This window comes from Leiobunum rupestre, chromosome 8 (genome assembly GCF_980474605.1).
Source record: "Leiobunum rupestre chromosome 8, qqLeiRupe1.1.hap1, whole genome shotgun sequence".
NCBI classification, from domain to species: domain Eukaryota; kingdom Metazoa; phylum Arthropoda; class Arachnida; order Opiliones; family Sclerosomatidae; genus Leiobunum; species Leiobunum rupestre.
The window spans coordinates 50,480,714-50,501,697 of NC_143391.1; the positions used below are offsets into that span (position 1 = coordinate 50,480,714).

The 20,984-nt window shown below is 39.0% G+C and overlaps 3 protein-coding genes across 5 annotated transcripts; 1 reads left to right on the forward strand and 2 right to left on the reverse strand.

The window, feature by feature from the left end:
• Nucleotides 1-622: 622 nt before the first annotated feature.
• On the reverse strand, nucleotides 623-10,400 carry LOC149933646 (uncharacterized). Its single transcript, XM_090155722.1, has 6 exons — nucleotides 10,240-10,400; nucleotides 8,945-9,180; nucleotides 5,081-5,249; nucleotides 4,254-4,347; nucleotides 2,584-2,834; nucleotides 623-1,059 (listed from the first exon to the last, which is right to left on the reverse strand). Exons 2-6 carry the CDS (start codon nucleotides 9,153-9,155, stop codon nucleotides 903-905), a joined length of 882 nt encoding a protein of 293 aa, XP_090011848.1. The 5' UTR covers nucleotides 9,156-9,180; nucleotides 10,240-10,400; the 3' UTR covers nucleotides 623-902.
• Nucleotides 10,401-10,997: 597 nt separating this feature from the next.
• Nucleotides 10,998-17,530, reverse strand: LOC149933647 (uncharacterized). Its single transcript, XM_090156648.1, has 3 exons — nucleotides 17,445-17,530; nucleotides 17,209-17,375; nucleotides 10,998-13,798 (listed from the first exon to the last, which is right to left on the reverse strand). The coding sequence occupies exon 3, from the start codon at nucleotides 13,795-13,797 to the stop codon at nucleotides 12,316-12,318; it is 1,482 nt and encodes a 493-aa protein (XP_090012774.1). The 5' UTR covers nucleotide 13,798; nucleotides 17,209-17,375; nucleotides 17,445-17,530; the 3' UTR covers nucleotides 10,998-12,315.
• On the forward strand, nucleotides 17,198-20,392 carry LOC149933648 (uncharacterized). Of its 3 annotated transcripts, none has more exons than XM_090156649.1 (3): nucleotides 17,198-17,293; nucleotides 17,324-17,391; nucleotides 18,061-20,392. In XM_090156649.1, exon 3 carries the CDS (start codon nucleotides 18,080-18,082, stop codon nucleotides 19,499-19,501), a length of 1,422 nt encoding a protein of 473 aa, XP_090012775.1. In that variant the 5' UTR covers nucleotides 17,198-17,293; nucleotides 17,324-17,391; nucleotides 18,061-18,079; the 3' UTR covers nucleotides 19,502-20,392. The 3 variants fall into 3 exon arrangements, with proteins under 3 accessions (XP_090012775.1, XP_090012776.1, XP_090012777.1); XM_090156650.1 differs by having other exon boundaries at nucleotides 17,324-17,360; XM_090156651.1 differs by lacking the exon at nucleotides 17,198-17,293 and having other exon boundaries at nucleotides 17,317-17,360.
• Nucleotides 20,393-20,984: the final 592 nt, after the last annotated feature.

Below are 20,984 nucleotides of genomic sequence, written 5' to 3' on the forward strand. Positions count from 1 at the left end.
ATAGGATACAAATTTCAATATTATACGATCATTATAGGGTTATATTACCAAATATAGTGTAAAAATAGAGAAATAGGCAACTGTATTTAAAAGGAAGCGTAACATAAAAGACAGATCAAAAAAGAAAATTCAAATTTTTTTCGAATCTGCTCCATAGTTTCAATTTTTGCGAGGTAATTTTTTTACGATAAGAATGACAAATTAAATATATTTATAGTTTGTGTGTAAGTCTATTAAAATTTTATTTAATTGAATATGTTAAAAATATAGGAAATATAGGATCAAAAATGGAACTATAGGATTTTATAGGACCATTTCAGAATTATAGGAGTCCTGGACTGAGTAGCTCTGAAAATCAGTTCGGTGATAATTGTTTAATAATTGTCATCCTTCATGATATTATGCTACTTGTTTTAGTATGTAATTTCCTTTTTCCCTAGGTTCTACAAATCTTAAATGGTATCTACTTTTGAAAGTGCTGTAGGTTTTATTTAACAGGTGGTAAAGAATGGTATAAGATTGGAAAAGTGATAGAATGGTAAATAATGGTATATATTTCCATGAATTACTGACAACATTTAAAAATTCTATTTATTTTTATACATTAAAACGCGTTTAAAAAATTGCATAATATAAGATGGTCCTCGTTAAAGAGGATGGTAACATAAAAAACACATTTTTGGTAGCATTGTATCAAGTTTATTGCAAAAATTGCTACTATACTTGTAGCAAGTTCTACAATAGACTATATATTACATCGTAGCATTGTAGCAAGTTCTATCGTAGCATTGTAGCATGTTCTACAATATACAAGACATAAGTATTGAAGTTCTCGCTCATGCTGTTAGGAACTGCAGATGGTAGTTTAGTTAGCCTTAGCTTGAAAAAGTTCTTTCCTCGTGTTACTTTTTCCCTCCGATGAACTCGTTTAATATTTTGATGACCCTGAATTCGCAGTTGCTCCTGTCGGCATCGGGAACCCTTCGCAGCAAACTGGCGACGTACTCTCCGAAGACGGCGCTGTTGTCCCTTCCCGGGTTGTCCACCATTCGGACATCCCTGCAGACACGCGCTCAAATTAGACAGTATTTATATTTTGCATTTATCAGAAGTTAATAAATTTATCAAATTATATTTCAGTACAAAAGTTATTTCAACGTTAAAAAATCTTTCAAGTATCTAAATAATAATAACAGAATTTGGCATAGATCCAGATTAAAATTACCTTAAAAAAGACTTTTTACAAATTCTTAAAATTCCCTGACTTTTTAGGCCTATTTTTAAGTTCCCTCTTTTCCCTGGCGTGTGGCAACCCTGCAGGGAGGTTTGAGTCATTTAGGGCACTGGGCAGCGCCGTAGCGGTTCCCAAAAGGTGTTCAAATAATGTCGCACCTGATTTTCAGAATTAAATTCCCCGACATTTCAGGTTCTTCCTGAGTCCTGACCAAATTGCCAATTTCCCCTGACCATTTTTGTAGAATAATTGAATAGTTTGAGGTAAGATCTTGAAAAATATTTTTTATGTATTTTTAATACATCTTTGAAAAATTTATTTGCTTGATTTTGTTTGCCGTCATTTTAAAATTCCCTTACATTATTGGACCATTTTCAAATTCACTGACTTTTCCCTGACCTTTTGGGATCATTTTCAACTTCCCTGACTTTTCCAGGTTTTCCAAGTCGAAAATAGTGTTAAATACCTACATGACCAATTAAATCTTTACTGGCTAATAATTGAAAAAATTTTAAATTTGTTATTTAAGTCAGATATTTAAAATATAATGCCATTTCGGACGAGTTACCAGATTTTCGGCTAGAAAATAGATTATAGCCTTTATTATTACTAGGCTTAGATATTTAAATGGAATGATTTATTATTAGCTACATTTTGCAACTGGCATGGACTTTTCTCTAAAAGTGGCACTGATATTGATGAACTCCAGGTTATATTACAGCTAGGAGCAACATACACAAGGAGAACGCAGCTAGTCTTTAAACACGCTAACGCAGTATTTTGTACAAATTTCATTGGACGAGCATTTACGCTGAACGTTTTTCGGAAAGGGGGAAGACAATTTCCGAATTTTCCCCTTCCGACGGCAGCAGATGCTATAGCGTCTAACCAATGAAAACTGTACGCAAGATAAGGCACGACTTTTGACGGGCTGCGTGCTCCTTGTGAGGGCTGCTGACAGGGTTCATAAAATATTTCAAAAACCATTTTCCTTGATATTTCCAGGTTTTCCAGAGTAGTTTTGAATATTTTCCAGGTGTACTTTTTAAAACAATAGGGTTAAAAGCATTACTGTTACACTATCTAATATAATATAGTCAAGATTGAACGTATGAATTCCATACTAAATAATAATTTCAAAAATACTAAAACAAATTGCACATAATTTGGAGTTCTCATAATTATTTTCACTGATTTCCCTGATTTTTCAGAAAAATTTTCATTTTCCCTGATATTTAACTGACTTTTTTGCTTTAAATAAATATCACTGATATTTCCAAGTTTTCAGTGATTTCCATGCTGCTGAGTTTGTTGCTCCTATGTGACAGTGACACAGAGCAAGGACGTACCTTTCTCGTCGTAGTATTCCAGTGAGAACGGCTTCGTCGGCCAGAATAATTTCGTTATTGGTCTTCTTCTTCTTGGCCTCTCCGCTGCCGTGGCCGCTGCTGAGTTCCTTCCGCCGGTGGTACAGAGATTCGGAGGACACGTTGGACTGCGGGGACATGGACACGTCTATCTGCCGAGGAAGCATGCTAGACTCGATGATCGTGGTGCCGCTGGTGGGCGACGTCGCTTCGATCGAATATTCTACTTCATCCTTTCGCAAATAGGAACAATAAAAAATTTTACCACAAGTATATTATATCATATTTATCTATATGCTTCGTGCGTAGTTTAAATTATGGTCAACAGTATCGAATTTAAAAGTGTTCCAGCAGACACGATTTGAGAGAAACACGCGGCCCCGCTCAGTCAATCTGGATGTTAGTTTGGATATTTCCCGTCAACGGAGAATGGCGATGCGGACTAGACGAATTAATCGTGTATGGCACCGTTCTCTCTTGGTTCTCCCTCTTCAGATTGGCGGTGGTTACGTAGGCGAACTACGTGGTGCCCCCTTAAAATACATTTCAGTCTGTTTTTAAGGAAATTAAAAGTTATCTCTCAAACCTTGCCGTTAATTTTTATTTTATTTGAGGGCTCCCTTTCGTTAGATTTTAGAGCGCTTAAACATTTCAGAGTAACCCAGCTCCAGGCGCCACTACTGCGCGCAGGTTCGGGGGGGGGCGTATTTCTCCTCTTGCGAGGATGGTAGAACCATTTAAACACTCTCTATACGTTTCTTCATACATTTAGTTGACAGTTATTAAGATGGCGCTTATATTACTAATATTATTCGATTGTAACAGTTAATGTGTTAAAGCGAGATTTCAAGAAAAACTAGTGCGGGCGAAACAAATAGGGACTTAGCAGCATAACATAGATATTACGTCACCCATGCTTTTTCCAACTGGCAAAAAAGGTATACCAGCATGGCGGCCATGGCCAAAGGTACGGCGTGACGTCATGATTTGATTTCATTCGTTACGAAATGGTTTATAATTTAATTTTGGCGCTTCACCAAGAAAGTAATAAATCGTCTCGGGATATCATTGGTCCAATGCGCCTATACTCGAAATCAATGTTAAATGAGACAACTAAAGCGGTGGGCATTTAACATTAATAAACATTATATATGAAGTTACTCGAATGTTTATTAATGTTAAATGCCCACCGCTTTAGTTGTCTCATATAGATATATATATATATATATATAATCGTTAGTCCTTAGATGTAAAATCTATTTGAACAGGGTTGCCATGATATTTTTAAAGAAAAAGAGGATGTTGTTACGTAAATTCAATTTTGAAGTGGGGAAATATTTTAATGAAAATGCTATTTTTTACAAGCCCTTACTTCATATGAATAAATTCCACCTAACTCTAATCTAATAATATTTCAAATAGATCACTTTATTTAGCGGAATATATTTCCTTTGGCAATGGTCGAAGGTAACAGTGATTTCGAGTATTACGCGTCTTAGAACACGATTGAAAATCGAGCCTTTTGAAAACTGTTTGGATGGTGACTTATCGTAAGATCGAGATCATATACTTCTGATACTACACAGAAAACATAAGTGCAGAAAACAACGGAGCAGCTTTATACCAGATAATGATATGGAACACTACAATACCTCAATTCCGTGGTCTTTATGTAAAAATATTTCTTCTCCCTCAGCCTGGCTGTCGGACTTTTCGGAAACTTGAAACACGCCGTTCCACGTGCTCCTTACAGAAATACAAACAACCATTTATCCAGAGCATACTTTTAAAACCAATCAGCAAAAGCTGGGTGGTCAGAATATTTTCAGATTCAAATGACCTGCCTTTTTTCGAGATTTTCCCCAGACCTTTTTAAGGTCAAAATTGTTCAATATTTAACTTTATATTTATAAGATGATAATGAATTTATTTTCATAAAATGATTAAGATAAATTTAAATTATCTAACCTTTCCCGGACCCTTAAGACCTATTTTCAAATTCCCAGACTTTTGTCACCTTTTTTTTCCAAATCCGGGACTTTCCAAACCTATTTGGAAATTACCGGACTTTCCAAACCTTTTTTCAATTTCCCGGACTTTTCATACATATTTTCAAAATCCGGTACTTTTCAGACCAATTTTAAAAATTCTGGACTTTTCAAGCCCATTTTAAAATCCGGAATTTTCAAACCAATTTTAAAATTCCCGGACTTTTCAGACCTATTTTCAAAATCTGGGACTTTACAAACCTATTTTCAAAATTCGGGACTTTTCAGACCTATTTTAAAAATTCGGGACTTTTCAACCCCATTTTATAATCCCCGGACTTTTCAGACCAATTTTCAAAATCTGGGACTTTACAAACCTATTTCCAATTTCCCGTACTTTTCAAACCAAACTTTCCAAACCTATTTGGAAATTCCCGGTCTTTTCAGACATATTTGGAAATTCCCGGACTTTTAACTGCCTGCTTACTTACTCCCTTTTGCCAATGACGTCCTTGAGGAATAGCAGAGGCACGAAGTAGGCCCAGCGCACTTTCTCCATCTGGATTTCCTCGATGAATTCTCCGTGTTTCAGAGTCACCGAGAAGTAGATATTGCGGAACTGGTCCACCAGGCTTTTCCACAGTTTCCGGCACTCTTCCTCTGTGACAAATTCAAATTAGTAGTCCCTAATACAACACTTTAGTAACACCAGGAACGCGTATAGGTAACTAAGCACTACGTACGATAACATTTCCCCATGCAACAAACACAAGGAGAACGCAACCCGTCAGAAGTCGTGCCTTTTCTCGCGTACAGTTTTCATTCGTTAGACGCTTTGGCGCCTGCTGCCGTCGGAAGGGGAAAATTCGGAAATTGTCTCCCCCCCCCCCGCCCGTAAAACGTTCAGCGTAAAGGCTTGTCCAAGGAAATTGGTACCCAACACTGCGTTAGCGTGTTTAAAGGCAAGCTGCGTTCTCCTTGTGTTTGTTGCTCCAGCTCAGGGTTGGCATAGAACCAGCCATACCAGTTATAGCCACCTGGTTAAAACCGGTTATAGCCACTTGAAAAAATCCAGATTTTTTTAGCTTTTTTAAAAAAAATTACAATATGAATATTTTAGTAAATTAATAGTTTTTATTTAGAAATTTAGTTAATTTTTTGTTTCATATTTCGAAACCGGTTTACTTTTACCAGTTTTTCGGTAGGTTTAAAGTTCCAAAGTTCGTTGCGTCGCTTCTGTCGGTGCGTCATACACAAAAACTAGGGGGAATTTCCCGACGAAATCAAAATAATTCAGTTATTTTATATGGTTATTTCGCTTTATTTGTTTAGTTTCTTGTTTAAGACAATAACTGCAGACAATTTCTTCTAACACAAGTAAAAGGTATTGTTTATAGTTTAGCCGGATATAACCGGAAAAAAACGGTTATAGCCAATTAAAACCACTGGTCTGGATTTTAAAAAAAAAGCCGGCTTTTTTTTCAACCCTGTTGCTCCTAGCTGTAATATAACCTGGAGTTCATCAATATCAGTGCCACTTTCAGAGAAAAGTCCATGCCAGTTGCCAAATGTAGCTAATAATAAATCATTCCATTTAAATATCTAAGCCTTAGCCTAGTAATAATAGTAAAACGTTCAGCGTAAAGGTTCGTCCAAGCCTCCAAGGAAATTTGTACGCAACACTGCGTTAGCGTGTTTAAAGGCTAGCTGCGTTTTCCTTGTGTTTGTTGCTCAAGAACGGAAAAATCCTACAAAAAATTGTCTGTAGCGCCATCTGGGATACTTTTTACCAACATTTAATTTGCATTCCGTGAATTAATTATTATAATTTATAATAATAAAAATAACAATAATAATAATAAATTATAGAGTATATTTTTTTCCCATTTATATGAAAATGTAAGCCCTAGAGGACGCCACTAAACTGCCTGAGTTTGAGAACTATAACTTCATGGTGCCAAAGATAATATAGACCTCGTATCCTATATTCGAAATAACTGCCTCGCTCGTAATCTATAGCATTTACCCACTCCTGCCGGAACTCCTAAAAATTAGCTCCATAGTTACCATGGTAACCAACTATAGATAAGACCACGGTTTTGATGACATTCTGTACGCCCAACAGCGCGTCATCAAAATTGGCCGTGATCGGATAATGACAGCGCCCAATGGAGGTCACGTGCTGGAAGTGTGTAAACGCTTCGTTACAAAACCATCAATCAGAAAGCTCTCAGATTTCAAATCTAGGGTCCGAAGTTGTATATTATCTTTGATGGTGCCAGCATTCGATATTTTCATCGTTCTGAATTACTTCTACGCGTTCTTCGTAATACCAAGAATCAATACAGGTCCCAAAGAATATGGGACATCAAACTCTGGTAACACATACACATACTTCGCAGCGAAAATTTGTCTACTTTCGATTTTTCGCCATCTAACGTTTCCGGTTTGCGATTAAAAAGCAAATTCAGTTTCTCACTCTGGCAGCGGCACATGATGCGGCGACTTCCATAAGACGTTCATCACAGAAAGTCTAGCTGCGCCGAGACCAGCCGAACACCGGTGATTACCTAGGAAAGTCCCTCCAGTTCTAAAATACTGGCGAAAGGTGGAATCTCTCAATCTGGACTGGTGCTTTGGATGGGCACAACCTTCTTATGGGTTCCAGTCTTCGCCAAAAGGAATACACATTTTCGAAGTAGAATTCAGCCAGCTTTCCTTTTTCGAATGTCCCTAAATAATTATTATCTAGACGGACGGTTTGACATACCTCTTCATGGGGTTAAGAAAACTATTCTAGTGGACCCAGGACCCAATAATAAAAATATTTTTTCTACTTGGAAAAAATGCAGACGAACTTTCGCTGATAGGTATGCGTTTGGCATCTACTTTCAGAAAAAAAACAATGCTTAGTACATCTAATTTCTAAAAAACTTAAAATGGTAGCTGCCGTGAGATCCACAACATATATCCTGAAAAGGCATATTGACAATCGTTTTAGTTATAGCTTGTTGTAAGCGATAAGTGTAAGCATAGTACAACATCATCGCAGGCTGTCTATGGATGTTTATAACCTTATTTTATTTAGACGATAATTCTAGACCCAAAATAAATTTACAAATTAATATGAAATTTCCTTTAAAACAATTATTTATCTATTGGGTGCCGTGGTGTGACTGGTGTCGTAGGCATAGGTCGTAGCTAAGTCCGCCAAAACACCAGAGGATCCCGCTAAATAATCACGTGATCACCATGAGCGTCTTAATGTCGTGCCCGAGCTAAATGCGTGTTACGAACACAGGCTACGAGCGTCTATTCCGGCTCTCCAAATTGAGCGGAAATCCGCGAACGTCTATTCCGGCTCTCCAAATTGAGCGGAAATCCGCGAGCGTCTATTCCGGCTCTCCAAATTGAGCGGAAATCCGCGAGCGTCTATTACGGCTCTCCAAATTGAGCGGAAATCCGCGAGCGTCTATTACGGCTCTCCAAATTGAGCGGAAATCCGCGAGCGTCTATTACGGCTCTCCAAATTGAGCGGAAATCCGCGAGCGTCTATTACGGCTCTCCAAATTGAGCGGAAATCCACGAGCGTCTATCACGGCTCTCCAAATTGAGCGGAAATCCGCGAGCGTCTATTACGGCTCTCCAAATTGAGCGGAAATCCACGAGCGTCTATTACGGCTCTCCAAATTGAGCGGAAATCCGCGAGCGTCTATTACGGCTCTCCAAATTGAGCGGAAATCCACGAGCGTCTATTACGGCTCTCCAAATTGAGCGGAAATCCGCCAGCGTCTATCACGGCTCTCCAAATTGAGCGGAAATCCGCGAGCGTCTATTACGGCTCTCCAAATTGAGCGGAAATCCGCGAGCGTCTATTATGGCTCTCCAAATTGAGCGGAAATCCGCGAGCGTCTATTACGGCTCTCCAAATTTAGCGGAAATCCGCGAGCGTCTAATACGGCTCTCCAAATTGAGCGGAAATCCGCGAGCGTCTATTACGGCTCTCCAAATTGAGCGGAAATCCGCAAGCGTCTATCACGGCTCTCCAAATTGAGCGGAAATCCGCGAGCGTCTATTACGGCTCTTCAAATTGAGCGGAAATCCGCGAGCACCTATTCCTGCTATCAAAATTTTGAGAGCGTGACGGATATCACGCGAGATACCTCGAGGCGATGTGCGAGCTGAGCGCGTCGCTAACGGAAGTGCCCATCACTGATACCCAGTTATTTTAAGATTTTCAACGGAATTCCCTATTAACTTCATTCTTTATAATTTAATTTTATTGTTGCACAGGGTCCAGTAATTGTAGTTCCCGCGCAATAACCTCCTATTATTACGGTTATAATTGCACTCACTGGACTGTCCGGTTTCGTGGGCCACTTCCTGCCAGAGGGCGTCGAGGCGTTCCCGGCTGCGGTGTTCCTCGAGGCGCCGGTCCCAAAGCGCGTCTCTCTTCTTGACGGCCTCGACGAACTGCACCTTCCGCTCGCACTCGAAACGCCGGATCTCCTGGCGCTGCTTCTTCAGTAGTTTGCTGGCCATTCTCAGGTGACGCACCACGCTCATTTAACACTCGCGGAGGCCGCCACGACTAAAAATAAAATACGTTCATGAACACAATTTATTCTGAACGGTTCAGCACTGGTGTATTTACAAGCCTGAGCACGGTCTAGTTCTATCTCTATGGTCCCCAAACCCGGACACGACATGTGGAAAGTGAAATGTCACTGATTGTTTTAGGCGGGCCGAACTTTCCAGGGGGATTGGGAGCACTCCGAAGTAAAAATAAAAGCTTTGGTGAACGACCCTTAATATGTTCAGAAGCAAGGTTCAAACGTATACGAGCCTTCGTAAATCCGTTCGTGTGCAAAGTTTAATCTATATGTTTATGAACCTCATTAATCTGTTCCTGAGCAAAGATTAATTTAAATGTTTATGAATCTCATTAATCTCTCAAATGTTAACTTTTATGAACCCTTATTATTCTGTTCAGGAACCCGTTGAAATGGTACAACTCAAAGCCAGGTTTATAGGTCCTCATTGACACTTTAATTTTAGGTAAATTTAATATAAAATAGACAAATTTTGTAGCTTAGACCGAGGTTTAGAACTACTCCGAAATCCTGTAGTCTTAAAAAGTGCTGTTTTTCGCATATTATAATTCATAAAATAAACAATGTTTAAGTTTAATTTAATTAAAATAATAACTCATGTCAATAAAATAATAACTCATAAGTCATTAAAATAATAATTCAGTAGTCATTACAATAATAACTCATAAGTCATTACAATAATCACTCATAAGTCATTACAATAATCACTCATAAGACATAAAAATAATCAATAATAAATGCCTATTATTTATTTACGCCTCTGTAATTGCTATATTTTTGGTTGTATGCTCCAAACATCAGCTTGGTGGTAAGTATTCGGCGTCAAATAAAAAACACATCTTGAAAAAAACCTAACCGTGATACTTGAACATAAATTAATCCCAAAACGATTTACCATCTGGAAAAAACACCGATAAATATATAGTTTTCGGCGTGATCTCTATGGTAACCAACCACTGCAGTCGACCAACCAACCAAAACGAACTCGGCAAGGCTTAAAAAACACTCAAGGAGAGACACAAAATAAGGTAACTTACATAAAATGCACTAGATAATGCTCCATTAAGTACTGTGGAATTACTCAAATTAAGTTTTATTGTTCAATTTATTTGTAATTTCTTTTGCTTTACTAAGTTCGTCTTAAATGATAAAGTCTGGTGATCCCAACTGACAACAGCGGTGACATTCCTGAATACAGCGAATATTTTCAAGCAAGAATTTTTAAGATGAAATAGTACACGCGACGAACAAAACAAATGTTTAGACTACAATATACTAAAAAATAATTTTTAGAATTTTATCTATATGAGACTAAATATCGTGATGTGGAGATAAATATTTTATCTTTTTTACACCCTGAAATTGAACGGACTGCTTAAAAATCATTAGGAGTAAAAACGCGAACAAGTAAAGAGACCAAGAAGTGGGGGAGAAAACTACTTCATTAGACAGTTTCAGTAACTCATGAAAAATATTTTACGAGAAAGTCTACTCATCTTCCAACCGTTGTAAACATTCAAGTAAACATAGTCTTTATAAGTGGCTGAAACTGTCTATTGACAATTGTATTTTAAATAAACCTATTCTGATAAAATATAAAATCTTTTTTGTATATTTTTGTTAAATGTTTTCTATTTTGTAAATTTCTTTTTCGTTCCACCAAAGCCCAAACTCACAAATAATTATCGGAAATTTCAGTGAACGTTCTCATAATAGTTAATTAAAAAGTTTCAACTGCAAAATAAAACTGTAAAAAATATACCTTTTATTTTAAAAATACATTTGTAAACTACGCGTACAAACTCGATGCATTAACAATTTCTAGTATGTAAGCTGCTGTTATATGGTCCTTGGCTCCTTGCCACTTGGGACAGAAGTGGAGCAATAAGTAGGACCAAGGGGGATAGCTATCCTCCTTGGTAGGGCTAAGAAGAAAGCGTCAACGAAAAATATAAAATCAGGAGAAAATACAGGAAGTGGGTATTAGGGTAATTTTTGTAAGACGACACTTTCCAAGAATATTCCCGTTCCGAATAAGTACCACTCCTCGCTGAAGAGTTTCCGTGCAGTGGCGGCGCTAGGGGTTAGGCCAGGTAGGCCACTGCTTACCTTAAAATTTTGAGGGGCCCCAAAATCACCCTATAAGGGGCCCCAAATTGATCTAGAAAGGGTCTCAAAATTGTCCCAAGAGATAAAATTATTTATAAATAACAATGAAAGAAATGTCGATAATATATTTAGAAATGTTTTAGGTATCTCCTAGTAAATAAAACCAGTTCTGTTATATTTGGACTCGTTTTACTGTTGTTAGAACTTTTTTGTTCGTCATGTATATCACTACTTTATTTTATTGACACATTTCGTTGAGAAAAGGGGGGTCCCGGGTCGGGGGCCCATTTATTTGGTTTGCCTACCCTTGCAAAAATTCCTGGCGCCGCCACTGTTTCCGTGGATAATAAACCTTAAAAAGCAGCAACAACGCGCGGGGAAAATGCCGTAAATTGGCCCTTGCTCTAGCCAGTCTATATGCCGAAAGTTAAGGCTTAGCAGTGGCATTTTGTATAACTTTCAATATTGTGTGGAAAATTTAAGTGTGTAGCTGTTTTATTAGGTAATTATTATAACATAAACATATTTTTAGATAAATGTAACATTAAAATTGAATAAAAGTTATGGTTTTAAAGGGTATATAAGAAAAAATCGTCTGCTAACACGAATTACTAGTTTTAAAACGTAACTAGCGCCAATCATCCCTAGCTTCCTTTAAACCTGGTGGCAGAAATTGCAAATTCTTTGATACTGTCAACGGACAATAACCAGCATAATAATTAATTTATCTATTTGGGAATGAAAAGTGTTGTTCACAAAATTAAGCTGGTTAATCGTTAATTGACGTATTTAAAACGCTAGAAAGAGCAAGTTCATCATGAAAAATTGACAGACGGGCCCATCAAGCTATGTACTTCACAGTGGCTTAATTGTGATTGGCGTATTTCAAATTTTCGCTTTTATCCCAACCCCGTCTTGGCAAGCGGATCAAATGGCGACACTCACTGGCCAAAGCTGCAAATTCCTACTGTCCTTCTTACCTCCTGATATAATGTGTTAGACTGTTAGTGGTCATCTTCGGCTTTCCTTTTACGAGTCACTGATCCTTCCAATGTCATTATTAATTTCTTCCACCCATCTTCGTTACGCGTATCTGTCGATGCGAGCTCTCTGACGTACTCCAAGTCATCCAAGGACTTTATCAGATGAGGTCCTACTTTACTGAAAAATTCCAGTTGTTGACTATTTTTAGGATGCTGATTGATACCTCGCATTACGTCCGCGCTAAGAGCTCTACGTCCCGTCTCGGTCTGTTGTTCCAGTAACAATTCGCAACTTTTGAATTGATTCGATTTGTAAAGTCTTAATAACAAATCAAGGGCGCCGTAGTAGTCGTTCCCAGTTTGACTCAGTACGTAGGTTCGGTACGATTCGGGCACTTGGTACACCCAGATATCTCTGAGAATGTCGCACCAGTTCATCTCCAAAGGCGAACTGTACTTGTTCTTCGCGATCCCGTCGTGATCGGAAATGGCCCACAGAACTTGGAAAAAATGTTCAACTACCAAGACGGGCTGCAAATCTTTAAAAATTTTCACAAATAGCTCGGAAGGAAGATGCCTGAACACTTCAAATAGGTATTGAGGGACATCTGTGAACAACGATTCCAGATCCGTCCGATCCATCGTGGAAAAAAGGGCAAACGCGACATCGCTATCCAAATGATCAAAGTAAGCTTCCATCGATTTGAATACGGTAACTCTGTGAGGACCATCGCACTTTTTGGCGAAATATCCAGCGGAATGAGGTTTATCCGTCAACAAGGCGTACGCTAGAGCGTACATGTAAACGCGCTGCTTCAGGGACGCGTTGAGTTGATTCACGTTGTTCGTCAAAGTATGTACGGCTGATACCGTTTCGTCCTGCAATATCTCGCGCAATTCGCCATCCAGCCAGTTGAAAGTTTCGACAACAGGCACTCGCATCAGTTCGAATGACCAGTAAACAACTTCGAACTTTTCCAAGTTTCTAATTCTTCTTTTCACCGAACTAAGTTCGTAAAAGCGTTGATATTCCGGTGCCATTTCTCTCCATAGTTTGCGAATCAAATCCTCCGAGTGAAACGCGCAAGCCAATCTATAACGAATGTCCAAACCGAGCTTTCCATCCGCAATCAGTTTTCGTATCGTTCCCTCCAGGTCGATTTTCCCGCGTCCAGTCCAAGATATATCCGCCAAAATCTGCGGCGTATCTATGGTGAAGGTCAAGTAGCAAATGTCATAAAATTTCCGACACCAAGAGTCCACCTCTATTACCACGAAAACCAAATATTTTCGCAAATACGAAGTAATTTTTTCTGGAAGTTTCATTAGCCGCAGGTTCTTCAATAGGCGTAACTCGATATCTTCCAGGACCTCGGTGGAATGAACTGAACTCGCCGCGGACTTGCTCCGGAGCTCCGAGTTCAGCATGGAAATCGCAATTTTCGCGTTGCATAACTGCACGAGTGAAGCTGGTGGTAAGATGAAATTGAGAGCGGTATCCATTCTGTAAAAAATGAATGGAAAAACAAGAAGTTAAGTATCCCTCAAACAGACTAAAATGACGTCAAGTAGCTCTTTTTTCAAACAGATGTCGTTATCGGCGTTATCAAAACCAGTTAGTTAAGCTACATGTTTACCCAAAAGGCGTGTACTTATAGGTACCACTTGCGTTGATTGGGTCGTTTTGCATAGGATGTATAGTTTAGGTTAAAGCCCACTAAATAAAGTATAAGTTGTCTAAATATAGTACTCCGCAAAGACTCTCTGACGACGTTATCATTTGGCTATTTTGAATTTAACGTCCTTTGCCATTAGTAGATGGCACTACGCTCTCCACTAAAGTCGGTTTTTTTTACGAAGAATTGGATAAATTCATGGCAGGGTCCTTTTCATAATACAGGTGGAAATAATAGAGCCGACAGTTGCTTTAAAGCAAGTGGTGGCTCTAGTGTAGTACCTCGATGGCTAAATAGGTGGCATCGTCAGCGGCTGAGCCCAACCTAGTGTAATAAGTCCGATTGGTTAAGATTTACAAAAGCCTAAGTAGAGCCCTACGTGGGCTATTCGCGACCGAAACGAGTCTAGGTGGCGTAACAGCGCTAGCTTCTCCGAAGTAGCGCCTATGGTCAAGCGTCTGCTACACACAAATTAAAAAGTCAGAAGAACGTTTTTTCTGAAATAAACTTCTCAAAATATAAGAAAAAAAAAGAAAATATTATACTAAAATGCAAGTATCATTGTTTATAAAGAAAAATTTACGAATACCGATGAGGAGAAAGTAATAGCGTCTGGTTTAGCCGCTACCTATCTAGGTTTCAATGGCGAACAAAAGGGGGCGTAGCGATATTTTTCGGTCGCTAATATAATAATATATACTGTATACTGCAAACGCCGTCGCTTTAAAGATCTTTTGTATTGTCTAACCCTTGTATTTATCACGTAGCGTTTTCCATTGGAAACCTCCGAGTGTGATCCGGATTTGTTGAATGACGTCACTGCTCTCTGTAGGAGGCGCTCAGAGGATTCGCCCTGGTAGCTCCCAATGAAATACGAAACGTTTTCGGAGAACTTTTTTGGTTCCCTCCGACTCTTGAGTTGGGGCAGCCGGGAGCACTCCGGGAGGGAGTACCTTGGTCAATGGAAGACGATCCTCCCTCTCGGAGTTGCCCCTTTTTTCCCAATGGAATACGATTTTGATTTTGGAGCACTCCGGGAGTGCTCGGAGGTTCCCAATGGAAAACGCTATAGGTTCAAAATTTATAGCCTTTCTACACTTCCTTGTAATCGTTTCCAAACCAATGAGGAGACTTGTAGCGAAAGCAGTAAAAAAATTAAATTCAGTATAGGAAAAACGTTAAAAAAATAAGAAAAGAACATTTTTTATTAAGAAATGATTAAACCATAACTGTATAGTTTAATTGTTATTTGTCAGTAGAATCGCTAAATGACTAGGAATTTCGTGGTCGAAATAAAAACAATCATCGTCAAATGCTTTGTTTCCACAAACCCGCGTTTCATAAAGAATTAAGCTGAACCGCTTCGTTGACCAATGGACACTGTATCTCTAACCGGACGGGAAAAGCTGTAGCTTCCACCATACAAAATCACCTGCCGCCGCCACCGTCTCTCTGTAATGGGGGGGAGTTTCAAGAATTCTGAAAGTTTCGGGCTGTCAAGGCCATATAATTCGTCACGTGATCGACAAAACATTCCGTTTGAAATGGGGGTTTCTTTACGAACCTTGGGGGTTTACATTCTTTCGAATGACCTTGACGGCCCTGCGAATCGAGTACGGCCGACTATTTCAGCTAATACAAAGTAGGACGCAAACGGACAGTGAGGGGGGTACCTCTTTTAGGCTGCTTTTCCCGTCCGCTTAGAGATACAGTGTCCATGGTTGACCTTTTCGGCAGCAATTCGTGACGTCATCCAGTCGGTTTTTGTTAAACATGAGCCATTTTTTTTTACAAAAATCGTCAAACGTGAATTTTTTCGCGCCTAATAAAAAGTTTTATTCATTTTTTAAAAGAAAATGTCTCGCAACTTTTTGTCTATTTGTTTAAACAATTCAACAATTTTCCTCTGGGTGCATTCATTTTTAATTAGAATGTTTTGAAACGTCACTCAAATGCGTGAGCAGACGAACTCCTAATTATATTTCTATACTACGCATGCCCAATTTTCTTCAAAACTCACTGGAAATCGAAAGTGTGAACAAAAAGATTTCCAAACGCTACGAACCGAGGCAAAACGTTTCCGAGGCTACGTGTGAACGTGGCTCTATTCTTTACGTGCGTCAAAACTTTGGAACGTCCCAAACTTGAGTGAAGCGCCGTTACACGCGCTAGTGGGAACCAAGGCTTAGGCACGTATAAAGATGTTTGAACGCGTAATAAAAGTACCAATAGAGAGTTTCATCAAACCCATTTCTAGGCGTTTACACGAATCAATCTCCTGAACATTGAGGACATACGCGTAAACTCCTACAAATTATGAGATGCAAAATTTCTGACAATACTTGCGAAGAGGTTTGCTATAGAGTCTGTGTGGTGGGAAGATCTTCGTAAAGATTTTGCGAATAATAGAAAGTGTTGATCCTATACAGTGGCGTAGACAAAGGGAGGGTTTCCGTGTAACTTTGGCTGTACTAAAATATCACCCCATCCCAAACCCTCTGACAGCACCGTAACCAGGATTTGATTTCAGGGTGGGCACGCAATGGAAACAAATAAAAAAAAATAAAAATTGTACGTACAACCATACAGTCCAGGGTGGGCACGGCCCGACCGCCCCCCCCCCCCCTGGTTACGGCCCTGCCCTCTGAGGTATTTTACATAGTTTGAACCCCTCCCTTGAAGGACTTCTAGTTACGCCACTGATCCTATATGCATCTGGAAGGCAGAGACCGTGGATGCCATACTTCCGCCACGGGTAGAAAAAGTAAGGTCAATAATGTATTTATTTCTACTTAATATTTTTTTTATTAGCGCTCGTCCATCTGATAAATCAGGGGTGAGATATGTGTAAAGGACGGGACACCCGTGGCGGAAGTATGACAACCACCTGTTGGGGGATTGGTGGTCGTCCTCATACGACCCTCCACAATCTCTGCTTCCCATACGCAAGAGATTAGAGGACTACCCGTCGGAAGACGTCAGTTTTAGGGCGCCAATGACATACGGCGCTGATATTTTTAGGGGGATAGAGATTATGTTAGAGCGTGAGATGGTCCAGATGGATCGGGCGTAACGTTAAAAAATCGTCTTAAAATAGTAATTATTTCCAAGTAGAATAGGATTATGTGCATAAAGAAAATAAATAGTCGTTAGTATTAAACTTATGGTACAATATTCGTGGAAAATATCATTTTGTGCTTTTATGTAATATTTTAATTCTGACTGAACCACTACTTACATTGGTTGTTCAGGGTTGTTCGTCTTCGCGTATCCTCCAATATCCCAAATTTATATTATTAGTAGTGTTTCCTTCTTTCGCTGAAGTTTGCTAAGTTACTGCGACTTTCTTCAAGGCTGGTTCGTCGACTACAGCTTCCCTTAGGCTTTTACGTTAGTGTTCGTAAACTGAGTAATAAAATAGGTAAGGTTAGTTTAGAACAAAAATAATAAATAACGTTTAAATGCCATCATTACAAATATCGACAAGCGGCATTAGGTGAAAATCGCGTTTGAGCCTGGACGTATGCGAGACTTGCGAGTTTGGTAGTTGATACAAAACTACGAACTTAACTTTTGGGTAATATTATTGAAATTATTAAGTAAAGCCAAACTCGCGTCGATTTAACGAAAAGTTAAATAGACCAAATAAATACCGCTGTCAAAAAGAACTATATCATAGTGTTTAGATTATGTCATTTTCATATCAGCCTCGTTTTTTTAATTATACCAGTACTGACTCTACTGAGCTTAAAATATATTATTATAATAATGAATCAGATTCCATTGGGCGTGAATTTCTTGCCAACCGTGGATTTGTATATTTGCCTCGCGTTAAAATTAGTATATGTACTAATTATTAAATCATGTAACAGAATTATAAACCCACAATGTTTGAAAAATCCGGGGAGTCCGCGAATGCAAAAGTGGATATGACTTCATATGTAGAATTTCCCCTGATCACTAACTTCAGCACCAAAAAACCGGGTGATTAAGGGAGAGCTCATTTTAGTAAAAATCCCTTTTTGGTTATTATTTTGCGGTTATCAATGAATGTACAGGGTGATTTAAACTATTTTATTTTTAATTTCAGATTAACAATTTCAGCAAAAATGGAATTTAAAATTCCTTCTCCCACGTTGGAAGACATTGCCCTTTCGAAAATAGCAGTATTATTATGGAATCACAAAACCATCAGAGACTTGATCACCCCTCTGAGTAACCAATGGGATATCGACTCGAATATCAAGTGGTTAGATTTCTCACGCGAAGTATTAAAGCAAGCCAAGAAGCTACATTTGAGTGACCAATTGAAGAAGCGACTGTTCCGATTGATCCGACCAATCGGCCAACAGATCCAACGAAATCTCGACATCTACAAGGAATGTCCTCATCATCTCAGTTGGACCGCGCGTGGAACGGTTGACGACGAGGCAACCGCTCTGTTACGCGTGAAAGACCCCCGCCACTCCCTCCAAACACGTTTTTACATCGCCAGCGAGAGCTGTTTAGTGCCGCAGATTCGGCAACTTTGGGACGAAATGAAGCAAGATGAGTTTATAGACCAGTATGAAAGTTGCGGAATGACGTGTTTTTCCTGGGACTTGTTTTGGGCCTACGAAATTCGTGGCGAGTTGCGCAAATTAGACTCCATTAAAAACTTGTTTTATGATGATGGTTCTATATACGAATACGCGTTTCAACTAATGTGCTCGAGTGGAAATGTAACAACCACTAGATTCTATTTCAACAAGCTGAGCCAAGAGCAAAAGATTCGTAGTCTGAAATTGTTCGTCCCAATTGCGCGGTACACTGACATTTTCTGTTTCACGCTGAATGAAATGGGAAAATTGGATCGTGAGTCGCAAATGAATTTAATTACTAACAGCCCTTGTCTGGTACTCAAGAGATTGTTAGAATGGCCTTGGCAAGATCATTTCCTTCCGGTTGCCAGATTGGTAATTGATAAACTGAACGTCGAAGATTTACTTTACATCATCAGAGCTATAATTCGCAACATGGATATTCCTGACTGTGACTACCTCATTCGAGAACTTCTACACTCGTTTTGGCTGCTGTTACCTCTCGATCTGAAAAATGAATTTTTGGAGATGCCTGCGTTGATACTCGCGGACATCTTCGAAAGTTTCGCTAATAAGGAAGACGCTCGTAATCTTGGCCTATTTCTCCGCAATACCACGCCTTCTAAGAAAGAGGAAATACTCTTCAGCTATCAGGGCTTCGACCTTTGTTCGACACTGTTTTATTCGGCTGGGTACAGCGAGGACTACTCCTTCGCCGAATTTTTCGTACGGGAATGCGTACGAAATGAAGAAAAGGCGATTTGTCTCAAAACTGAAATGGAAAAGCTATGGTATACCTTCGAAAAATTGAAGAATTTTGAACATTCGCGACTGAAAGTTGTCATGCAAAAGATATCCGGGTATTTGAATGGGCTCTACCCCGGAGCTAGTAGCAAAGTCATTGACTACAAGAAATCGCCGAAGACGTTACTTAATAATTCGTATAAATAAATATATGTTGAAATAAAAATACATTTTCAATAATTTTCAAAGGGTCACAGAATCGTTTGAATTTCAGAAACGGGGCTCGAAAAATGAAAATTATAAATGATTGTAACTGCTATCTCGAAGTAGCGAAGAGTAGGAGTGACCTCTTTTTGTCCCCTTTAACCTTTCCCCCGTCATACAAGACTGGCTCAAAACAGGATAACTCGTACTGATACTCAAATGACAATTGCGCTACCATAACAGTAGTATACAGGGTGTTCCAAAAGGTTATGCAAAAATGTTAAGGACTTGTAGGAGGTGAGTTGAGAAGTATGCCTGTTTTTTTTTCATTTTCCTACGATGAGTTGAAAGAGCCCCAGAGAGGTTCAAAGTAAGGCCTACTAGCCTCTGGAAGTAGGCTCAAACTAGCGCCAAACCAAGCAGCCGGGACTATAAATAATGTTTAAGTTACCTTTTTACGCTGGTTATCTCGATTTGTTTACAAAGTCCTATTTTACCAATCACACGAACCCAAACCTTAATGTTCGCATTTCCCTGCTGCTGGGTTTTGCGCTTGTTGCTTCCTACTTCCAGGGGCTAGTAGGCCTCACTTTGAAGCTCTCTGACGCTCTTTTAGCCGAGGGGTCGGACACTTGCCATTGATTTGTACGGGATTTCAGGATTTCGAAGAGGTTTTGGCGATTTTATCAGTACTTTTTGAAGTGATTTTGGGATTTCAATGTTAATTTACCATAGAGAGAGTTAAAAGATTTTGCGAGTTTAGACAAAGTGTACGGGATTTTGGTAAATGTCCGACCCCTCGCTTTTAGCTCATCGTAGGAAAATGGGAAAAAACAGGCGTACTTCTCAACTCACGCCCTACAACTCCTTAAAATTTTGCATAACCTTTTGAAACACCCTGTATATGATAAATCATTGTAAAAGACGGTTTTATTAAAAATTTTCTTTAAAAAAAGTTTAAATCGAATATCGTGGTTTTTTATTTGTTTACACTCTGTCTAAAAAGTGGTGTAGTCTAGCTTCTGAAGTCTGGCGTACGTGGCGCGGCCAATCACTCTTTAGGTCTTTTAAAAACGATCTTTGATTCCCCAAAGTTTTGCGCGCTTAGTGGCAAAAAAATCTTATTTAATTGAAAGTCGTGGGAAAAAACCTAAGACTAAAGCCAAGCATTGTTGAAGAACTTTCCTTTTTAAAGGGAAAAGAAAGATTGTGGCAATAAAATAATATCAAAAGTAACATAATTACCAAAAGTGTGTCAATCGGACCTATTTCTTAATGAATGTTACGAGCGAAATACAAGTTGGGAGGGGAGGAAGTTAAAACTAACAAATAACGCCTCGTAGTGAGGAACGGAGGAACTAAGTAGCAATGGTCAAAGTTAGTGTACTTTTTGATTTTTCGTCGTTCTGTGAAGATGCTATCGCCATCTACCTACGATATAATACCATAGACTAAAAAAAGATCCGGAAAGGCGTCCATAAATAGT